Source organism: Zerene cesonia, chromosome 11 (assembly GCF_012273895.1).
Source record: "Zerene cesonia ecotype Mississippi chromosome 11, Zerene_cesonia_1.1, whole genome shotgun sequence".
NCBI classification, from domain to species: Eukaryota; Metazoa; Arthropoda; class Insecta; order Lepidoptera; family Pieridae; genus Zerene; species Zerene cesonia.
This window is the reverse complement of record NC_052112.1, coordinates 9,690,465-9,707,753: the sequence shown is the minus strand read 5'-3', so window position 1 is coordinate 9,707,753 and position 17,289 is coordinate 9,690,465. Positions and strand designations below refer to the sequence as shown.

General features: G+C 34.7%; 1 protein-coding gene across 1 annotated transcript in view; it reads left to right on the top strand.

The window, feature by feature from the left end:
* The window catches only part of LOC119830462 (neuroligin-4, Y-linked-like), a 60,780-nt gene extending 49,486 nt beyond the window's left edge, over window positions 1–11,294 (top strand). The window contains exons 5-11 of the mRNA XM_038353491.1: window positions 387–587; window positions 923–1,421; window positions 1,818–1,908; window positions 3,493–3,666; window positions 5,508–5,659; window positions 8,946–9,064; window positions 9,409–11,294. Coding sequence (XP_038209419.1) covers window positions 387–587; window positions 923–1,421; window positions 1,818–1,908; window positions 3,493–3,666; window positions 5,508–5,659; window positions 8,946–9,064; window positions 9,409–10,394 — 2,222 coding nt within the window. The 3' untranslated portion in view covers window positions 10,395–11,294. The remainder of the gene's footprint in view (window positions 1–386; window positions 588–922; window positions 1,422–1,817; window positions 1,909–3,492; window positions 3,667–5,507; window positions 5,660–8,945; window positions 9,065–9,408) is intronic.
* Window positions 11,295–17,289: the final 5,995 nt, after the last annotated feature.

Below are 17,289 nucleotides of genomic sequence, written 5' to 3'. Positions count from 1 at the left end.
GCTCATAATGTAGCAGAAGTTCTCTAGGTCTAGCGATTCAAATAATAATTGCAAATAAAGCTACAAGCCGGGAAAAATGGTGGGTATTTATATTTCACCGTATCCCACGTTCACAAATACTTATTTGCGTCTGCGTTAATCAAAACAAATGTTTCATTGTTGTCACGGCGCTTGATATATGATTTTGTTATTTGGGCGACGGCAAAACTGGAAAGAAATTAATTGAATTTCAAATCAATTATTACACTGAATACATTTCAGTATTCGTTTATAAAAAATAGCTTAAAGGCGGTTTGTATTTAGAATGTGTATTTTTATACTGAAATTTCTTGACAATAATGCTCAGAACCGCTATTTGTTTTACAGATATTAATATTTTTCCACAGGTTTCCTAAACGCGAATCCTATACCTCATCTCAAAGCGAGAGTTGCGAACTATGGACTTATGGACCAAATCGCCGCTTTACATTGGGTCCAGCAGAACATTGCTCTGTTTGGAGGAGACCCAGGAAATGTTACGATGCTTGGACATGGCTCGGGAGCAGCTTGTATTAACTTCCTAATGATTTCTCCGACCGTTATGCCCGGTAAAGCAATATTCAAATCTGTATTGAAATTTCCGTTCGTCAAGAGCTTCTTAATTAAAATATGTATTAGGTTTGGCAGGTCGACTTTAATTGTAATATTAGTAGAAAATAATATTTAGGCTTGTGAAAAATGGCCAAGCGAAAAGAGCAATTTTTACTAATTAGCACCATTAGTAGCAATTAATTTTAGTTAGCAATTAAATAATTAATTAATTAAATAAGTTTATTTCCAATTCTCCTATGCTGTGCTTTTTATATTTTATGCGAAATACGTGAACCTTTAGAAGATTAGCATTAACGTTGAATGAAGGATAATGCTACCCATAATTTTGCAGGTCTGTTTCATCGAGCAATTTTACTATCTGGATCAGCGTTGAGCTCATGGGCGTTAGTAGAAGACCCCGTTAACTATTCCGTCCAGCTCGCTAGGCAGTCCAACTGCACTCTTCCTGAAGACATTGTGAAGGATCACGAACTAATCGTGGATTGCCTTCGAGAAGTACCTCTCCAAGAGCTAATGTCCGCTGAAATCAGTACACCTAGTTACTTGACCGCATTCGGCCCTTCAGTCGACGGTGTGGTCGTGAAGACGGACTACGCGAAGGAATTACTCACATTTTTCATACCCAATGATCTTCAAGGCTTCACGAGCGTATCTGGGGTGAACAATGTGAAGGCGGACAAAAGGAGTGGAGATAGGATTTTCGGGATAAGAGGCGGACAGAATAAATATGATCTGCTATTCGGAGTTGTAACGAGCGAGGCACTTTGGAAATTTTCAGCTCAGGACATTCAGAATGGTTTCGAGGGCGAGAGGAGGGACAAAATAATACGGTGAGTGTGTTTGTACAACGGATTGTTTGCACGTCTTGTTAGCATGTTTCGTTGTGAATAAGAAAACAGTTTCGTCCCGTGATTTTAAGCAGGCGGTATTGTATTTATTTGTGTCTCTGTTGTAACATGAAATATTATTCTATATAAAAGAATTCTTATTTATTAACATCGTAAAGTACTTTCTTACTTTCAATATTCCATACATGTTCTCTTTATCAGATAGCACTGTTTTTTGATTGACCTCTTTTATCTATCAGTCAATAACATAGCCAAATGTAAATGCAAGAACATATTTTTATGAGAAACATTTTACTTTATATCTTGTTTGCGTGATCAACTTCGAGAGAGTATTAAAAAGTTCTACAATAGAAACTTCTACATAAACATATTTTTCAGGACCTATGTGAGGAATGCTTACACATATCACTTGAGCGAGATTTTCTTCACCATCGTCAATGAGTACACTGATTGGGAGCGGACCGTTCAGGTAACAGGACTCTTTTATGTTTTCTTATTATGAGATATAATAAATCTTTACCAGGGCGCAATCAGCTCTTGTCATATTGTTGACCGAAAGTTATCTATCGATTTTCGATTACCTGTGCACGTGATTGGGGAATAAAGTAGCGTAACCAGCGGAATTCTAGAAAATTTTGCGAATGGACATTATTATATGTGATTCAAATGATTGATGAGGGAAAGAAAGAATTACTGTATACTAATAAGCGCTTTATATGTTCTTAGATTTTTTTTACTCAGATGTGTTTTGATTATTTTCATTTTCAAAATCATTTTTACTCGTATTTTCGTATGCTTTATTTTACCCGAGTATTATATATGCAAAATTATAGTCTTTTTAAGGGGTTTTTAAAGAAATAGACGTGATGAAATAAAATGCATTAAGAAGACTTCTATTTCAGTTTATACTGTACGTATAAATGCCTCAAAGCGACATTACAAAATATGTAATCTACTAACATAGTTATATAAGACGTTATTACTAACACGTGGACCAACTTCCTCTGGAAATAAACAAACTGTTTATAAAATTATCCTTATGGCTAATAGCCATAAGGCCGCTAATTGTATACAAAATCCTTTGTCACAATTATTATGATATATTTTGTATTGTTTGTGTATACAATGAAGAATAAATAAATAAAAATATACAATAAGTTATGACCTATTTTCCAAAGCCAATATCGGAGATCTCGAAGTCCACGAAATAAAATGCGAATTTCAATTGAAATTATTTATACTCTCAGCCAACACCATTAGCCGAAGCCTCGCAAAAAACCGTTAAACTCAAGACGAAGACAAATCGAAAATTGATTCAATCCAAACGAGCCAACTGATACAAATTTGCTTCGTCTCCGTATCGAGGGAAACTCGCACAATAGTCGTTTGGCACCGAACTAAATTTCTAAGCCGAAGTCATCGTGCAGTTCAAATTCAGCTAAATTGCTATTGACATCTTTCGATTGAAATTTGAAACTTATGTGCTAATTAAACTCTGGCTTGGTTTTAGTATTGGGTATTTCGTAAGTTGCCAGTTCATCGTTTATTAACTAGAACTCTGATATAGTTTGATTATGAATATCGTAAAAGTTAGTTTCAAACAGTACTATTGTAATATTTGCAGCGTTACATTCGCGCATGTGTCGATATTTCAATGCTCTGAACTCGCATCGGTTATTAAGAATACATTATAACTTTATATTCTACTCTACAGACCTCTCTGATCATATGGAAGTTCGAAAAATTAATTAAGGATGAATGATCATTTAGTAATTACTTAATGTTTTATTGGATAATTACACGACTCTAGTTTGGGGTTGATTAGAGAAATCAATAAGAAAATGATCTTGTTTATTTATATATCAACATATTTAGCTAAAATTAACTGCCGGTTTCATTTTTCGAAATTATTTGTTCTGAAATTATGAGATGAAGCTTTAAGTTACTTACATTTTCTTGAACTTCCGAATTTTTGATTTAATCCACTGTTCAAGATGATTGAAGTGTATTTAACCACGTTGGCAAAAGAGTAATTGAAATTTGTTGTCACCAGCACCCAATCAACACCCGAGATGCGGCAGTATTGGCGATATCAGATGCGCAGTACGTAGCCCCGTTGGTACAAACTGGAGATTTCCTATCCGTAGCCAAGAGTTCGCCGGATTCTGGGCCGAACGCCTTTTTCTACGTGTTCGACTATCAGACCAAGGATGGGGATTATCCTCAGGTACATGATTTTCATTTTATCTTGAGCTTTTGTTCATAGATAAATGCATATATAACAATCTCTTGTGATCATTGGAAAATAATGACATAGTTTTTTATGTCATCGTCGGCAATGGAGTTAGTGGATCGCCTGATGGTATTTGAGCTGAAACTGATACACATGAACATTTAGAAAGGTGTAACGTCGATTGCAGACCTCAAAACCTCTATTGACTGTCAAAATCATTCAAAAACGTATATTGATGTTTGCAGTCAATTTTAACCGGCAGTGAGTTTAAGTTGAGATTTAGAAAAAATATTTAAAGAATATTTAAGACTCTTGCCGTTGCGTGTATTAATTCTATTGCTAGTGCCTTTTTTATGTTATCCTCGAAAATGAAGTTGGTGGGTCGCCTGATGGTATGCACTACCACCGCCCATGAACATTTTGAGACGCATAAGGTCAATTACAGACCTTACGCATCTACAAATGGATTGCCGACTTCAAATCGGAAGGGATTAAGAAAGGATTGACGAGAGGAATAAAGGAAAGAACTGGGAAGGTTAAGGAAAAGGATACAGGCCTCCCCACTCACCGAACGAAACAGAGCAGTATGCTATTTCACGCCGGTCTTCTGACGGGGTGTGGTAAATCCCCGGTGCGAGCTGACCCAATTCGTACCGAAGCGTGCTCGACTACCACATACAGCCTTTTTATAGGCTATAAATTTTATTGTACACAACGGCATGCTGTTGTTATTGGAATGGAGTGAATTTAATGCGGATGAAATAATTTTAATAATATTTACTCGCCTCCGCCCGCATCGTAACTTCGCGCAGTCAAAAGAAGTTTCATTTCATCCATAACGGTTCAGTGGGTCGAGCGTGAAGAAGAGACTGATAACTTTATTTTCGCATTTATAATATTAGTAGGGATGTGAATTGATTGGTTTATGAGTATTTCACAACTACTCACAACATAACAATTCTATTTTATAAATTAATTCTATTTTAAAATACACTTAAATATTATGAACTAGTTGTTCGATCTCAACAAACTGTTTTTAATTAGTTTGTGATTTATTTAATTTTCAACTTCACTGAGCAAACTAAATGTTCGACCTTACGAATGATTTTGAAATTAAAGTTAAATTGTTTTAAATTGTATGTCTTGTCCTAAAACTTTACTTTAGTTTTACTTACAATTGTTATGAACTGATGATAAATTGAAAATTTGATGTTATCGCATTTGATGTCAACTTCGTTTCATCTTTTGTCTATTAATTATTTACTGGAGTTAAGTTAACCTTTGAAACTATAAGTAAATTAAGTTTTTATAACTCTTTGTCCAATTTCAGAATTATTTTTTATATATAATATACATTGATATTGAGGATAATTAATATTTAAGACTCAACTCCTTTCTGAAAAATCACTTCTATTTACAAATTTTACAATGACGTATTCATTTAATCATTAGTTGTCTAAATACATATAGCGCTAGCTTTTACCAGCGGTTTCGATAGCGTTATATATTTATATATCGCTTTCAGACATAAAGAAGATTATACGTATTATATACTAGCTTATCCCCGCGGTTTCGCACGCGTTGCATTGAGAGTAAAACAACAGAATAATAAGTACAAGTAAGACCCCTTCGGAACAAACATAATAATGTTTCAGTACTTCCGAACCTGTATACCGATCCGCTCCGACTTCGCACTATAATCACTCTATCGATGACCCATCAAAATCTGTTGCGTAATTTGAAAGATTGCATAAAGACAGTCGGCGGAAAGCGACTTTGCTTTATACTATCTATAGTAGCGAAACAGCTTCAACTCAACAATAATTTTGTTTCAGCGCATGGGGTCAGTGCACGGAGAAGAATTGCCATATTTATTCGGGGCACCTTTCGTGGATGGTTTGGGCCACTTTCCGAAAAACTACACTAAGTCCGAGGTGGCTCTCTCTGAAGCGTTCATACTGTATATGGCGAACTTTATTAGAACGGGGTAAGTGTGATATTGCTTTGACAGATTTATGTTTAGTTTTGTTATATAAAAAATAGGTTACACAGAATGTATCTAATATAGGCGTTTACTGGAATAACTACTGCTATATGTTTGTGATATACATTTTTCAATTATATATTTTCATTTTATCAATTATGTTCTTGTTTGTCTATGTATTTAACTAAATTAATAAGCCTTTGATCACATGTTTGGCTTCCATTTACTTTAATTCAACGTTATTAACGTGTGATATAAAAATTCCTCGAATTAAGAGAATGTAATGCATTTCACATAAGTTTATATTATATTGTATTGCTGTGTTTGTGTCAATCTAAAAATATACTAATAAAATCCATCAATCCATAAAATATCCACTGCAAATAAACATCATTTACGACTCATTAAAACGCAATTTCATCACGATCCCTCTCCAATGACTGTCCACAATTTATAAATAATAAAAAACATCTGCAAACTAGAATGTAGAACGCTGTCCGCCATTTTGTTCTCGGAAACAAAGAAATCCCCTTTATTGATATCGCCTCGTGAAATATGACGTCTTTTACAGATTATATTTATTGATATTAAATTTTATGGACGCCGTAAAATAAAGTTAAAGTGAGGGAAGAAGAATAAAGGTTGTATTATGATGCAGGTTATATTGATTATGGTTTCCTTTAACCGACTGCGCGATAGATGCGTATTATGTTGAACTCCTACGTATACATGTGGTTGTCATTTTATGTAATTTCTTATTTCAAGAAGATTTGTTGATTTATTGTTATTGAAAAGTCAATAAAAATTGCATGAAAATATTTGATGTCAGTCAGCGGTGCAATCGATTCATAATCTTCATAAATTTTGAAAGAATAGAAAAAAAATGATCACGAGGCGGGATTTGAACCCCTAGCCAATGCCTAGCCTCTCGGTCACCCGTGATCCCACCTCAGTAATCGAATTTCCTCTACTCTCTCAGTTTTATGTGCCTAAGGGGCACGCTATTCTTTGAGATGATTAAGAATCATTACAACCAATATGAAACATTATTTCAATGATAACAATATTGTATCGATAGAACGCGGCCTTTGTTAAATTTAATTTTTAGTTTTATAGCATAGAAATGCTTTAAAATGCAAAATTTATGATTTATAAAGCATTTCAATGCTATAAAACTAAAAATTAGACTAACTTATTAAACTTTCTATTAAAAATCAGGACAAATTTATTCTCATAGTTTATGCATTTAATAATACAATATATTGTTAATAAGTCTTAGAAGTGAAGCCAAAAGAATTAAACCTATAGGTTTACAATTTATGCTCTAACATGCCGCGACCTGACCCCAATTTAATGACTTATCACATTCCACTCAACCCCATTTATTCTAACCTCTATTGCGTTTTGAATACGGTCTATTTTACCCTGTAATACGCTATCACCTCTAGTAATAGGATCTTTGGTTATCGGATTGTCATGTTTTATATATTTTCTTGTTTGTATTTTGTCGTAATATAGGTTGTTTGCTCCAATTGTCATATTGGATTAAAAGTATCTATTAAACATTTCAAAAATTGCGAGTGTTTTAAAGAATTACAATTAATAAACACTTTAAAAAAATAATTATAAAACGTCAGCATATATTGTAAGATAACTATTCTTAACAAAAATTATGTCCGTACGAGAAACAGTCATCAAAATTGGTCCATCCGTTACAAATGTAAGACGTTAAATGACGTTAATAAAACAATAAAATACCGTGGAATTGATAACCTCATCCTTTTTTGAAATCGATTAAAAAGAAATATAATATGATAAAATTAATTGCTATTTCCTTTTGAATAAACCAGCAATGAAGAATTCCTGGATTATATAAAATACAGATATATATCTGTGTCTGTGTGTCTATATAGACAGAAGACATATATTACATGGTTTTACAATTTTATTTGATATATCGAGCAGTACCGACATCTTTTCATACCAGATAACCGATTCTGAAGTCAGCAAAAGATCCATTCAAAGTAAATTGCAACAGATTCATAACACCCGATCTAACCCTCAGATCTAACGCTATCTAGCAACGTGGCGAACCACATGTTCTGACCTCAATCCAGCCTCACCACAGCATTCCTGGCTGTAATTTATACTGACCCGCAGTTTTACACAACTGTTGCATAAGGACTCAAAATGGCCGCCCATATATTCTTCGCAAAACTGCTGTCTCAAATATTTGACGCGGGAAATAAGTTTCGCGGATAAAGCATTTGAGACGGATGCTACTTTATGTTTCACGAGTTTAAATGCTTTTAGTGGCGCTGTGAATATTTCTCGTTGCGTTATGAGTGTAACCGTTTCCATGAGTGTAAGGGTTTATCAAATGCTAAAGACCCGTGGGGTTTATTTTATTATGTCATAGCGGGAAAATTAGCTGGTGGTTCGCCTGATGGTAACCATTCACCTCCGCCCATGTACATTCTGTTTATTCATTTATTTTATTTGGGAAAATCATCAATTACTAACACCAACACAAAAATGCAAAAGAAAAGGATGTAGCCTCGTCGAATGTGCTGCCCGCTTTTAAGGGGTAAGGGAAAAGAAAAGCATTGATGACTGGAAGGAACTGGGAAGGGTTAGGATAAGGAAAGGGGCTTGTGGGGTATTTGCAGATGCACTTTCTGACTCACTGATTGATTTTATTTACGGGCAAGTAGGTGGTCAGTCTTAGTGTCGTCACAAACCGAGATTTTTTTTTTTGTGAGTCCTCACCGGAAATTCAAACCAGGAGCACACGGTTTTGCGCTTGTATATACCACTGTGCCAAGGAGCGATTGATACAAGCTTGAAATTACATGACACGTTAATCATTTTACGAGATAGAATTTTAAAGATATATTTTTTAATCTATCGAAATTCTTAATTTCTAATGACATATTTTTTTATTTTAATATGTATACTGAATATTTTATAGTTACAATCTTATATAATATTTATTATTTTTCAGATGTTTATTAATATAATGTTCATAAATCCAGAATTATTTATAATATTCTAAACAAATAACATAAACTTTGAAAATGTTACTCCTTTTATTTTATATGGTAGACTGGAAGAGATCGATACTTAGCGATAAGACCGCCGTTTGTGCAAATTCTCTCTTTTGTTTGTATTTTATGTATGTTTTTTCTGTAAATTTATCTCTGCAAAAATATAATAAAAACTTTTGCCTACATACACAAATTACAACATAATTATACTGTTATTGCATTGTTCGTTTTGTTTTTCTTAGGAATCCCAATGAGCTTCAACGTCAGGAATCAGTTCTGCCGATATCCAGGGAAAGGAACAAGTACAAGAGCATTGTTTGGGATGAATATGATACGCTGCATCAAAAGTATTTAGAAATAGGTTGGTACAACATTTTTTAAAATAATGACTTTTAATTCCTAATCGTAGTCAATATTACTTAATGTCTTTATATTCTTTAATACTATAGATTATCTATACTAATATTATAAAACTGAAGAGTTTGTTTGTTTGAACGCACTAATCTCAGGAACTACTGGTCCGATTTGAAAGATTCTTTCAGTGTGTGCCCATTTATTAAGGAAGTTTATAGGCAATATATGTACCACGGGAGAAGTCGGGGCGGACCGCTAGCTAATTATATAGATGAATATAAATATGTAACTAAAACAATTTATTTTTAATATTACAAAACCAGGTAGCTCCAACAGTATTTCGCATTACAGGTATGAAACCGCGTATGAAGAACCACTACCGAGCGCACCAGCTTTCAGTCTGGTTACGGTTGATCCCCGAGATCCACCGCGCCGGCATGAAGGACGTCGTCGCGAAACACAACCTGTTCCGCAACCACAATGACCCGGAACTGTACGACGGGCTCGTGCGCCCCGACCCCCTCACCCGCGCCAATTATTACGACCCCACGCTAGAGCTCTATCGCAAATCCTACAACGTCACACTCGACATCCCATCCACAACTATGGACACATACGTAACGACCTGCATCAGTTTCATGTCCGCCCGCCCCGGGTCCCCCGTCACTCAAAGCCAACCCAACAATTCGCAGACTCAAGACGTTTCCAATTTAGAAGTGGCCAGCTACACCGCGTATTCGACCGCCCTTAGTGTCACGATCGCAATTGGCTGCTCGCTGTTAATCTTGAACGTCCTCATTTTCGCAGGAGTCTATTATCAAAGGGACAAAACGAGGCTGCAAGTGAAAGCATTGCAGCAACAGAAGCGAAATCACAATTCCACCTTCGACAGCGTTTCGAAGCATCCCCATTATTTTGTCGGTCATTCGCAGAGTTCGAGCACAATCGTGGATATTGACCACCAGGATAAGAACGCAATTATTGCAATGACGAATCGTGTGCCGCATTTCACGAATACGAATTGCCCGAACGTCTGCCACACGGGGATTCAGATGTCGAACCTTCAGCAGAAGTCCAGCCCGATTCGGGCGCAATGTACGACGTTACCGAGAAAGGTGGGTTTCAGCTATCAGAACCAGATCTGCAACGCGTCCAGCTGCATGACGCTGCCGAAAAACGCGACGTTCATGAGCAGCGGGAATCTACCAGACGTGCAAGCTCAGACAGGTCAGTCGCAAGCTTCTGGCAACGGCTCGATTCCGCCGTCTTCCCCGCCCCCGCATTTCTCCCAGAAGTCCAGAGTCCCGCAGGCGGCCATGTCCGAGATGAATGTATGAGAAATGGAAGATATTTACAATTATGTGTAAAGTGAGGGTAGAAATAGTGTTGCGGTCACTGATATACATAGTTGTAAATATCGCTAATCGAATGTACATAAAATAACACGGGGACATTTTATCGTTAATAGTTTCGACATTTTTTTGACTGTACATAATTCCATTATGAATGGGTTTATTTGTTCGTGATAAAGTTTTTGACCTCACTCGCGGAAACATAACTCCAATACATCTTAGGTTAACGTCATTTAAAATGGCGTCAGTGTAAATAATTTAGAACTTAAAGACTGTATGTAAAATTAAATGTAAAGTACGATACATGTATAATATGTCTTAATTCAAAGAGAATAAGTCTCAAGTTCGTTTACTTAATTGCCAAATTAAGTGTATAAAATAGGATTTATGGCTATGTACTCATAATTTTAACTCGTTTCTCATCCAACGTTAATGTTTACTGAATTTTACAATCTTGTGTGTTTTACGGATTATTTATTTGTGTTTGTGTTTAAGATATGATAAAGTTTTGTGTACTTACGTGTTGGATAAGAGCTCTTTCAGAATACTCAGGAATCGCTGATTTCTTTTTAATACGTTTTTCGTTCACGATAAAGCAATGTTCTAAGCTAAAAATTTGCGAAGTAAAATTATATTTATTTTCAAAAATAAATTAATAATAAAGTGTTGAAATTGCATAACGATAAAATCAGTGAAAACTTTTAAAATTGTTTTCTCTTATTTGTAGGCCCAATTATATTTTGTTTAAACTACGACAGAAACAATGAATTATTCAAAATATTCAATCGTTATGAATATTTGTATAAATTTAATAATTGCTTGATCGTGAACGAGGCGTTGTTATATTTTATTCGCTTCGTCTGAAGAGGCCCATTATGATAAAGAATTTCTTTCTGTATAACATAATAACTAACCATTATCGAATCTTATGAGAAGTATCAAGTAAAATTAAGACGTAATAAAGTTCATGACAAATGTGATCTGTTTTTTTAAACGCCTTAAACACGCCACCTTATTATATACATCAAACCCTATTAGAATTTTTCTGCTATCGAGTATACGTATTTCAACTAGTACAATACATAAGTACTAATATTGTTAATGTGAAAATGTGTTTTTTCATGTCAGAGCGGGTAATTGATCTGGTGGTTCGCCCGACGGTAAACGATCACCACCGCCCATGAACATTTACAAAGGCAGTGCATCTGGGAATGCGCTGCCCGCTTTTTATAGGGTAAGGGATAAGGACAGGATTGTTGACTGGAAATAAGGAATAGACTAGGTAAGGGAAAGGAAAGGGCACGCTAGCATGTTTGTTTGTTTTTGATTTATTTCGCAACGGAGTGACTTTATAACATGATTTTTTATGTCTGGAGATAGTTAGGTGGCTAGACCGTGATATTGGCCACTTTTCACCGCAGTGAAATATCTCATTCCTATGGGAATTTTCCTTCACGGTGCGGTCGAAGCCAAGGACGGAAAGCTTTATAATCGGAAGTAATGGAGGAAACTCTCCGTAGTAGTAAATAAAACACACACTCTCAGTCACAAGGGCTATATTATATTTCGTTTTTATCCCAGTCAGTCCAGGTGGAGCTGGGAAGAGCGACTAGTTTCAATTTTATACTATGTTTATATAATATTACGGAGGAAAATGCTCTAACCATTATTATGGAAATTGGTTGTGAAGTTCCCAACCAATTAGAGAAACTTTCAGTACAGGAGTAACTACTTAATAATATATATAACTGGGTCTTCGTATTCTGCTTTTAACTAATAATCTACTACCTTATACATTCATCAATTCAAAAACTATCGTGTCTTTTTTCTTATGGTACACTCACTGTATGAATGTACGGTGAATTAAAATGCAAAAATTTCGGAAGCATTATGCTTTGTAAATGTTCATGGGCGGTGATGGTAGTTTACCATCACGCAACTCACCAGCTCGTTTGCCCGCTCTGAAATATGTATATCAGTACCCGCTATAAACAGTTTCGATCTGTTACAAAAAACATTAACATCAAAACAATTATACGTCATTATACACATGTATTTGAAACAATATATCCACATTATATCAGTAGTAAAAGCTTGAAAACTCAATACTAGACTAGATTAAATTTCTTATTGATTATGAATACTTATTGCACGTATTTTTTATTGTACGTATTATCATGTATAGAGATCTATACAAACTCAATGTTTACAATGGGTATTACCCTCATTAGACGGTAATTAACTAAGTAATTAGCACTGATTTCAGCTCTAATGGTGATCCCCGATCTGTTTATTGCAAGTGGGTCTACCAATCACTGATAATGGAAAGGGATAATTTAGATTCTAAAGATAATTTTGCAGTTTGGTGATACCGGTGTTATTTTTGGTTTGATTTTAAACAATTAAAACATATTAATAGAGTAAAGAGACAATCCTAAATTATGATTGATTATTTACTCGTATAAACTAAAAAAATATCCAATAAAATAAACGGTAGTTCAAAAGAGATATCAACGCATCTACCAAAAATATCTACTTAAAGGAAACAAATTATTTGCAATTTTACTCATCAATAACAATTTGTATTCTTGGTAAGAAAATTTCTTGATTACTCTACTATGTATTGAACAGTTTCAAAGCAAAACAATACTTTATTTTGATAAACCATAAAATACCAAGGTAATTTTGTAACATCCTTTATTCTTACGTAAAGTGATATTTCAGCGGTTCAAGACTAAAAGTGAATGGAGACTGAAAAAGTTTTTACTACAAAATTTACCTGCATTTCCGTAGAAAGGAGCAAAGAAAAGTATTAAGACGAAACTGACCTATTCTCGTAGCAGAAGCTTTGAAGACATATGCCATCTTACTACTTCATCTTGGCCAGCTTGGTGAGTTATAAGATATAAAGGACTGCTGTCTGTCAAAGGAAAATATACACAATTCCGAGGTTTTATCCGCGTAGTTCCCGTTCTTGGGAAATTTTCTACGTTTTTGGGTCTAAAACTATCTTTGCACCCAATGCCATACAAATCGGTTCACTGGATTAGGATAGATTGGGTTACTCTTACATTTATAATATAAATAGTGTTTAGAAGGGATATAGAACTGGTGTTTGTACACTGAGAACAAAATAGGCCGATGCTTAAGGAATTTGAATTTTAAAAAGAAATTTGCTTTCTCGGACGTCCGTCGCATCGTCTACGGAACTGAAATAGTATATTTAAAATGAATACAGAAGACCGGCGTGTAATAGTGCTACTGTGTTTCGTTCAGTGAATGGAGAAACCGTAGGCCCATATCCTTTTCCTTACCCTACGCAGTCCTTTCCTTTATTCATCTTATCAAACCCTTCTTAATCCCTTTCTAATTTAAAGTCGGCAATCTATTTATAGAGGCATAAATTCTGCAATCGACCTTGGCGATGTAGCGCTTACCATCAGGCGACCTACCAGCTCCATTGTCGACGATTACATACAAAAATGTCCAAGTATCTGCCACACACACACCCGTCTATAAAAACTATTATATGTCAAAAATATATCAAATAACAACTTTTACAAACCAATCACCGTAATAGACATTAATTGTAGGTTTAAACTCATGATTCCCAATATATGTTTACTGAAAGCCTCTAGGCAATCAGTTCTAACATTGATTACTGGATCGCTTGTTAAATTTGACTTGGAGGTAATTTGGTATTTCAATCGAACGTTTGATTATGATTACTGTACTGTGTAAAGTGAGCTAATAAGGGATGTTCATATTGATATTATTAGATTGTTAATATGCGAAGCGGGTTCTATTTAATTTGGCAGGATTGTTATTGGAATAACGACTTAAAGATTTTTGATTTGATTGTTGTCATTGTGTTGAAGACTCGACTCAGCATTATAGAGTAATGCAGTATATATACTAGACGCAGTGTGTGCTATGGTTAGAGAGAACCGGTGGGGAGCAGTGCTATCTATCTTGTTTGATATAGATAGAGCGTGTTGAATGCGACAGAAGGAATCTCGTATACCGTAGAGCATGCTGCAGAGGAGATCTTGTGTATCGCGGCAAAGATTTCATAGCTTAGGCCTGTGGGATGTGACGTCATGTAAGGCTGTTAACAGCGAGCGTGAACAGTATCTGGCATTCCCATAAAAAATTTCGAGAATTAATTATTTTTCCATACTATTGCAAATATTATTAACAGCCATCTATCTATTCAGGATTTCCTTTACCGATTAGTTTGTACTGAGAAAAATAAAGCAATATTCTTTTAAATTATATGTATGAAGGTTCATATGGGTTCTTATACTTATATAACAATTATGATTCAATTACAAGATAATATGTGTTATTTTAAAGGTTGTATTTGATAAGCAAAATGCCTACGGCAACCCGAATTCACGAATTTACAAACAGCGAAAGCTTTTTTATTATGTGGTTATAAATAAAGAAAGCCTCTAACAGTCCCAAGAATAGATAGATCCGCCACATACAAAATAATTACCCAGATAATCCTACTTACGCTAAAAATGCGCGTATAAAAGCCCTCGCTACGTACTCAGTAAAAGGATGTAACAGCAGCTATGCAAAGATCGCTGATACACTTCTCAAAAGGCTCGCTTTCTAGAAAAAATTTGCTGAAAAGCACTTAAACCTAAAAGGGTGAGGTCATTCCTTTTCGAACGGATAATTTTTTGCTCTTGTTTCACCTTAATCCACGCCATTTCTCATTTTCTTTGCCGATAGCTGTCATTTGGAAATGAATCACTTTCAATTTTAGATTTTTCGAAGCTTGCATCAATTCTTTTTTTTTACATCAATTCGTTTGCTTGTAAATTCAGGGTTGCGAGGGGCTGTCGAGTATTCATTTTTTAGTTGGGACTTTATTTAAAATTTATATGTATAAAAGGTATTAATGTTTTTTTTAACGTTATTTCACCAAAAATTAAGAAGTTGTCAATTTATGTATGTCCTATTGTTAGATGAATTTTCTACATTATTACTGAGATAATTAATTTTCAAGTACAAATAATAAGGAAAAAACATTTTATTTTCGTTTACTTATACACCGGCTCGACGACATGCGACATCTGCCAACCCGCACTTAGCCAGCGTGTTGGATTATGGCCAGAACCCTCATAGGAGGCCTGTGTCCCAGCAGTGGGAACATGTATGGGCTGATGATGATACACCGGCTGCGCAGTTTCACACGTGTAAATGAGTTTTGTTTTAAATCGCAACGTTCACTGTCATAAATAGATAGATAGCATATTATAACATCACCTATCTGTAAGTAATTCCAAAAAAGAATCCCGTCGTTCCGTCGATTAGTCGGAACAAAGAGACATACAGGCAAAAAATAGATAAAACAACATAATTTAAATAGTAGAACCCGGTTACTTTAATCTTAGATTTCAATGATATGATTTATATTATTAAATTAACATTGAATCTAAATTTTAAGCATCTTTTATCAAGCTTCATAGAAGCAGAGACTGCTTGAGACGTTTGTAAATTTGGGTATTGTTATTGGCTGAGGCAGTTAAAATTTATGAAAGCCTCAGTTTCAGACGTGACCGCAAGAGACCGATCGTAGATCAAAGGTCACGTGTTCAATTTCCGTTCGAATTGATAGGAAATTGTTCTGATAGAAAATATGTACTGACTAGCTTTTGTGTGTGACTGTACTTCGGAAGCTGTGTTTTAATATTTTTTATTTCTATACTGTTATTTTCGTGATATAAAATCTATGTATGTGAACTTCTACACTTATTCTACGTGACTAAACCTTATTTTAATCATTTTCTTAATAATATTTGGAAAATAAATAGAATAAAACATTAATTTGAAGATAACTTACGTTCAAATTTATAATAATCTACAGTACATTTAATATTATATTATATTGTAAATTATGACCTAAAGAACAAACTGTCATATGTGAATACGTATAAATTTTAAAACATAAATTGAAGTAAATTTAATGATCGCGTTCAGATACATTAATTTTCATTTCAATTATGTCGCCATTTATAAATCGATACAGAGAACCAATTAATAATCGTTCGACAAAAACCATACAACATATTTTTCACACCTAAATGCGCCTCAAATTTATGGCGCAGATAAAAAAATGACGATCAAATTCCCTTCCCATCCATTCGGAGCCTGCCTATTATTCCATTGGTCAATCCGCAGAGTCACAATTCATTAAAGTTAATGAAGTTTTTGCTAGATACAGACGGTTCACTGCTGACCCGAATGGAGCCCCTTCAGGCCCGCTGGAGGGCACTCGGCGTTTGCTTCGTGCGCGCGATCATTAGGGCTGCCGTTTCTCGTTTCTATAATTACACCCGAGCTGCAAGGTCATGTTTGCGATATAATTGAAAAACGAGTGATCATTATTATTTACATTTGCTTTAATTTATGTGGCGCAGTTTTTTAAATACCTTAACGTTATAAAATCTACATTCTACGCATTTTTGCTTCATATAGTTTATTTAATTATAAACTCTATTGTACTAGGCACATATTATATACAAAAAAATAATACAAACATTTTTACTGTGCAAATTGGCTGTGTTTTGCGATTTGAAACGATTTCTTCCAGGAAACCTTTCGATATAGGGAAATGAAAGATTGAAATGGTAGGTAGTGCATATAGAAGAAACGAACATACATGAATATAAATGGCTTAAATATATAAAATTAAATTATATTTGAAACGTTTTTCTGTGTAGTTTTAAATATTTATGAGCAAAATACCTATTCGAATTCACTTTCTTCTAAAGAATATAACTGTATCATAAAAATACGCACAAACACTAAACTTCGTTCATTACACTATAATTTAAATTAAACTTAAATCTCCAGCGCAAAGAAA